This window comes from Phoenix dactylifera, unplaced genomic scaffold (assembly GCF_009389715.1).
Source record: "Phoenix dactylifera cultivar Barhee BC4 unplaced genomic scaffold, palm_55x_up_171113_PBpolish2nd_filt_p 001705F, whole genome shotgun sequence".
Lineage (NCBI taxonomy): Eukaryota > Viridiplantae > Streptophyta > Magnoliopsida > Arecales > Arecaceae > Phoenix > Phoenix dactylifera.
Genome location: NW_024069004.1, coordinates 51,451 through 57,478, shown reverse-complemented (window position 1 = coordinate 57,478; position 6,028 = coordinate 51,451). Strand labels below are relative to the sequence as shown.

The 6,028-nt window shown below is 38.8% G+C and overlaps 1 protein-coding gene across 1 annotated transcript; it reads left to right on the top strand.

Annotated features, from left to right (window-relative positions):
• The first annotated feature begins 1,987 nt into the window (after positions 1 to 1,987).
• LOC103695669 (galactoside 2-alpha-L-fucosyltransferase-like) lies at positions 1,988 to 5,475 on the top strand. Its single transcript, XM_008777048.4, has 2 exons — positions 1,988 to 2,388; positions 3,697 to 5,475. The coding sequence occupies exons 1-2, from the start codon at positions 2,127 to 2,129 to the stop codon at positions 5,187 to 5,189; spliced, it is 1,755 nt and encodes a 584-aa protein (XP_008775270.2). The 5' UTR covers positions 1,988 to 2,126; the 3' UTR covers positions 5,190 to 5,475.
• Positions 5,476 to 6,028: the final 553 nt, after the last annotated feature.

The following is a 6,028-nucleotide window of genomic DNA, read 5'->3' as shown; positions in this document are numbered from 1 at the left end:
TTTGCATTTGACGGTCAAGAAAATTTTGGAAAAAACAATCATCAACACGGTCATGAAATCGACATGAACCAGAGTTTGGAATTATTCAAGCTCATTAAGTTCAAAGGTATTATTATAAGGAATTATTTCCGGCACAAAGAAAAGTTTAGCCATATATATTTTCTGAGGGTAATAAAATAAATTAACATTAATTACTCTCTTATTTTTTTATTCAAGGGTACATGATTGTTAAAAAACAAAGAGATCTGGCAACTCCATGTGTCACCATTCCTGAACATGGGTTCCACATTCCTCATGGGACCCACCACTTCCTTTTCTAAAATTCCCAAAAGTCGATTCGAACCATTGACTCATTTTTTCACTTTGTTAGAACATGATTTTAAATAAACTTCATTTTTAATTCAAGGACTTTTTATTCTAGTACTAATTTAATATAAGATTTGGGGTGGATGCATAAACAAATTTTTTCTTTGATTGGGATCTATCTTAAAAAAATATATATGTAGACTAATATGTGACATGTAAGAAATTTTTTTTACTTAGCACCACGGAGTCTCTGAAAAAATTTTCGTCCAAACATATGTGTCACAATCAATCTATCATAGTCGTTCATGTCGAAAAGTTCATTTTGTAAGTTCAATTACCATGATGGATCTTTCCATAAAACTTTGGTCCCGGAGCAAGTTGCAACGAAGCCGGCCTTCAGCTGTCGGCAGTTTGGGGCCAACACGCAGCTCATGATTGAGACATTGGCTACAATACAATGAATTTGGGCTATGACTGCAACTCATCCTACATTTAGGTCGAGTTGCAGGTTAAATACTTAAAAGTAATCAAGGCGAACATGAATTGCTTTAGCATTTTGCCTCCCTATAGTTGTACATGGAGTATATAAGAATGCCTTACCCATTTACCTTGCAATATCTATTATAAGGTTAAGGCCTGCCCAAGTCCAATGTCAAGTTCATATGATAAGAATTAAGACAACAAAGTATCTTTCAAATAACAACATAAAGTATGAGGAAGGTCTAATAGTGAATGACAAGGAAAACGGTAAAATTAACCTTATTTGGGGGAATAATTTCTTGCTATTTACAATGACCAAGCAAGGATCAAATTGAAAAGTTAACAACTTGATTAATTTACACAAATTCGTAATGATTGCTGTAAACTATTTCTCAAATATACAAGTCTATATTTTGTCAATGAAACAGACGTGGGATCGAGAGGAAGTGTTCTAAACACTTAAAGTTCAATCAAATTATATCCTGTGTCATAGTTATCGTTGTAACGTATTGAACTTAGAAGAAGCAGCAGCAGCAGATATTGGACAGTTTGGTTTTCTGAGAAGGGTAGTGAGCACGTCGCCGACATTTCAGTAAAAGTATACTATGAATGATAACAAAAGAGAGGGAAAACCTTACAAAGTGGGGAAAAGAGAGATCGAAGAAAAAGAAGAACATCGTAACATTGTTCAATCTTGTTTTATTACTCCATTTCAGCTGCATTTTAATTTAGCATTTTAAGTTAGAAGTCAACTTTATTATCGTCAGTCGAACCCGTAATTATTCTATTTTCATCAAGTGAAGCTTTTTATTTTTGGTACACATGTACTGAAGTTTTTTATTGCTCCATTTCAACTTGCATCTTTTGTTTCTGACTTACCCCTAGAAATTAGAAGCCCCCTACGGTGAGGTGGGTAGAGCCCATAGCAAGCAATTGATTTCCGGAACTTGATTGAAGTATTCATTGGAGCAAACCGTAAGCATCAACCGATCAGGGATCTGGTCAATGGAAGGGAAAATCGAGGGATTTTGTGGAAACAAAGTTCATATAAAACAATTGCCAGCTAATCATTGACCAGAGACTCGCGTCACTCGTATTTAGTTCCTCTTTGAACTTTCAGATCCCATAAAAATATAAATAAATAAAGTCACATAAATAAATTAAGAGAAAATAATACCCACGTTTCTATGATTAACATGAAGGTCACATTGTATTTTTTTTCCTCTAAGAATTCAGAGACTAACAAAGCCCACATCTTCCTTTCTTTCAGATCCAACGCTACTTTGGTCTGCCTGGATTCTTCTGGGGACCTTTGGTAACAGCTGAACAGGAGGCTGGTAATGGACCCAAGGCGGATCCGAAGACAGCAGCCATCTCCAGCCAACCTCCATGATTCGGAGATCAGCGAGGGGGTTTATCGAGCCGAGTCGGAGGAGAAGCCCAGTTCGGTCTTTCAGAGGCCAGCGATCATCCTGTCTACCTTCATTCTGATTCTCCTGCCGTTCATTCTCGTCCTCTCCAATCGAAGCCCGTCATTGGAAACGCTCTGTAAAGCTGGAAGAGTCGTAGAAACGGCAGGCTATGAAGCAAAGGCGAAGCAAGGTATCATGTCTTCCATCTTCCTCCAATCTTATAGTCCCCTTTTTTTTTTCGAATTCTTGTTAAGATGTCAGTAGTATTTTCTTTGAGTTTGTGGCTTCCAGAGAGGGTGAGCCTTAGCGCCACCACCATAAGATTGCTCTATTGTGACTAGGGTGTCATCAGTTAGAAACATAAATACAACCTTTTCATATGCAGATGCATATATCTGACCCTTCCAAGATCATGTAGTGGCCAGATTTTGATGTTTATGCTGCATTTACTAATAAAAACAAAAAGCCGCATGAGCAGGCAGTATTATTTTCAGATCTATAGATTTTCTGGCTTTTGCCTCCCCTGAAGCTACATGAAGATGTTTGCAGTTGGGGAGTTAAGCTTGCAGATAGAATTTCAGATTTGATAGGTTTTCCACCTTGCGATTTGTGATGTGTTATTCCATATCTCAACTACCATCTTATTTTACAGCTCTGTATTTAAAAGTTGTATTGGTTGTCATAAGTTGTATATAATTGCATTAGAATTACAGCAGGCGGGTTCAGGTTGGTGTGGAGTTGAGAGATGAGCATTCAAGTATAAAATGGTCAATCTATGCCGGCCTGCTTATAAGTTAAAAATTTGAATCCAAATTTGTCCACTAAACCAGCAATATGACCGAACATTTGGAATTCATTTAGTAAAAGATCGTAATTTTTGATGACATAATATGTTTGTTAGTTCGACATGGTAACCTGTTAATTATACATGATGAAACTGTTAAATCATTAACCGATTTTAATTTGCAAAGGTCGCATCATTTCACATCCATGAGTATAAATTGGTTGGCACTAAGTCATTTTAGCGTATAGCTACTTCCAGAAGGTAGTCCAAAAGTATGACTTTGACATATAATTAGAACCTTGAATATTTAATTTGGTTTGTGTCATGTAATTTTAGATTTACTTTACATTTCCTCAACAGGCTAGATTATTGAAGGCAAGAGATGTTTGTAAGTGAACCTGCTTAATAATCCAGCTATCTGAGTCACTTATATTCATAAATTTTAGGGATTTTGGAATATGTGACCTACCTCTGGTGATCTGCTTGTGTTTCCCTCCTCGCATCGTTTCTGGACCTCGAACATATTTGAACTGCTAATTCGCAGAGGCTTGATTGCCATTTGATCTTCTAGTTCTTCTCTTAATATTGAATCCCTTCAACAAATTAAAGTCATGACACAAGGCATTATGATTTATTATTTTGTTGTATTTATCTTATTGACCTCTCCAAGTTCAATTATTAGCTTATCTCCTCATATTTTTGTGCAATGATCAGGTTCAGAAAATGGTTCCCTTGCCTCCTCTAACATCACCGAGGGCAATTTTCTCCAGAAAAATATCACTAAAGATATTCTTCTTGGAGGCCTACTGGTTCCTGGGTTTGATCAAGGATCCTGTCTTAGCAGGTACCAGTCTGTATTGTATCGCAAAGAATCTCCCCACCTACCTTCTCCTCATCTATTAGAAAGATTGAGAAAACAAGAAGCTCTCCAGAAAAAATGTGGCCCAGGCACCCAATTGTACAAAAAAGCCATCGAACAGCTGAAGTCTGGTAATAGCACTCAGACCTTGGAGTGCAATTACCTGGTAGTGCTGTCATACAGTGGCTTAGGGAACAAGATGTTGACTCTTGCTTCGGCATTTATATATGCCATTCTCACAAACAGGGTCCTACTTATAGACAGAGGCGCCCACATTGCTGACCTCTTTTGCGAACCATTTCCTAATACGACATGGCTTCTACCTTGGGATTTCCCTATTGACCATTTTAGCAGCATATACAAAGACGATCCACGGAGTTACGGAAAAATGCTGAAAGATAAGGTTATCGGCAATGAAGTAAATGGTGCCACAAACGGGTCGCTGCCACCCTATGTCTATCTCCATCTGAGCCATGATTATGGTGACTTCGATAAGCTGTTCTACTGCGAGGATGATCAACGACTCCTTCAAAAGATACCATGGCTGCTGCTGAGATCGAACCAATACTTCGTTCCATCCCTCTTTCTGATCCCAGCATATGAAGAAGAACTTAATCGGCTGTTCCCCGAGAAAGAGACGGCTTTCCATCACCTGGGGCGTTATCTGTTCCACCCTACCAACTCGGTGTGGGGTATGATTGTCAGGTCTTATCAGGCATATCTAGCCAAGGCTGATGAAATAGTGGGCATTCAGGTCAGAGTCTTTGAACGGGGGAAAACTCCATTTCAGCATGTGTTGGATCAGATCCTAGCATGCTCTCTAGAGGAAAAGGTGCTACCAAATGTAAGTCTCCATGAGCCTGTGGTTTCAGGTACTGATTCCAAGTCAAAGGTTGTGCTTGTAACTTCTTTGGACTCTGCATACTTTGAGAAGATAAGGAGCATGTATTGGGAGCACTCAACTGCAACTGGTGAGGTCATTGGTGTCTATCAGCCAAGCCATGAAGGATTCGAGCAGACGGGGAAGGAGATGCATGAGATGAAAGCATGGGCAGAGATTTATCTCTTGAGCTTGACTGATATGTTGGTCTCGAGCTCGTGGTCTACTTTCGGGTATGTGGCTCGAGGTCTTGGTGGTTTAAAGCCATGGATCGTCTCGTTTAAGACGGCAGACCAGATGACCAACCCTCCCTGTCGTCGAGCCATGTCCATGGATCCTTGTTTCCATTTTCCTCCATTTCTCGATTGCAAGGCAAAATCGTATGTCGACCAAGGGGCTTTAGTCCCGTATTTGAAGCACTGTGAAGACTCGGGGGGCCTCAAGCTGGTTGATCCGGTCGAGCAGTAGCTGGGACATATCGATCTCTTGCATTCCGAGGGGACAGTTCATCCCCGTAGACTAAGATTGTGCACTAAATTATTGTCAGAGCACGCCATGCTGATCTGCCATTGGTGATTTTAGACTATGATCAAATTTGTATGGCAAGTTGAATGATATCTTTGCATTTTTCATTTACAAAAAGTTGTAAAAAAGTTCATTGACGAGATCATGCCCCCTCCCCTTTTCGATAAAAAGATGCAAAGATCAATCTTTACTGAATAATAAAAGAATTTTTATGTAAGCTTGTAGTTAACTTCATCCATCAAGTTTTATGATCAACTTGCCAATCTTTCTTCTCAGCCTTTGGGGTCGGTGGGGATCTTCCCTTTTGTACCCTTGTCAAGGGTTAAAAGATTGACCCCCTCCTCTTCAATTGTTTGATCAACTTGATGGCGCCTATCATCCAATATCATGCAATGGCCCAGCATCAAGCCCTAAACCGAACGTGTAACAGATACCATATGCTTGCAAGGCAGGCAATACAAGCATGCAATACTATTGAACAAATTAGAATAATTTTAGCACAATAATAATTCTTCTTCAATTCTTGAAAATTAATTTAATCAAAATCCGACCAAATTATTCTCACAAACAAACATCCTAAAGTAACAAGAGTCATAAAATTCCAACCAATTATTATCGTTCAAACCAAATAAAATATGCAAAACTAAATTAAACTAAGCTAAACAAATTAACTAATCTAGAAGTTTGGATGACATAATATCTCCAAGCAATCTAGTGCACTCCTCCAACTCCCGATTAATTGTGGTTCAAGCTCTAAATGTAGAAAACAAAAGAATAATGAG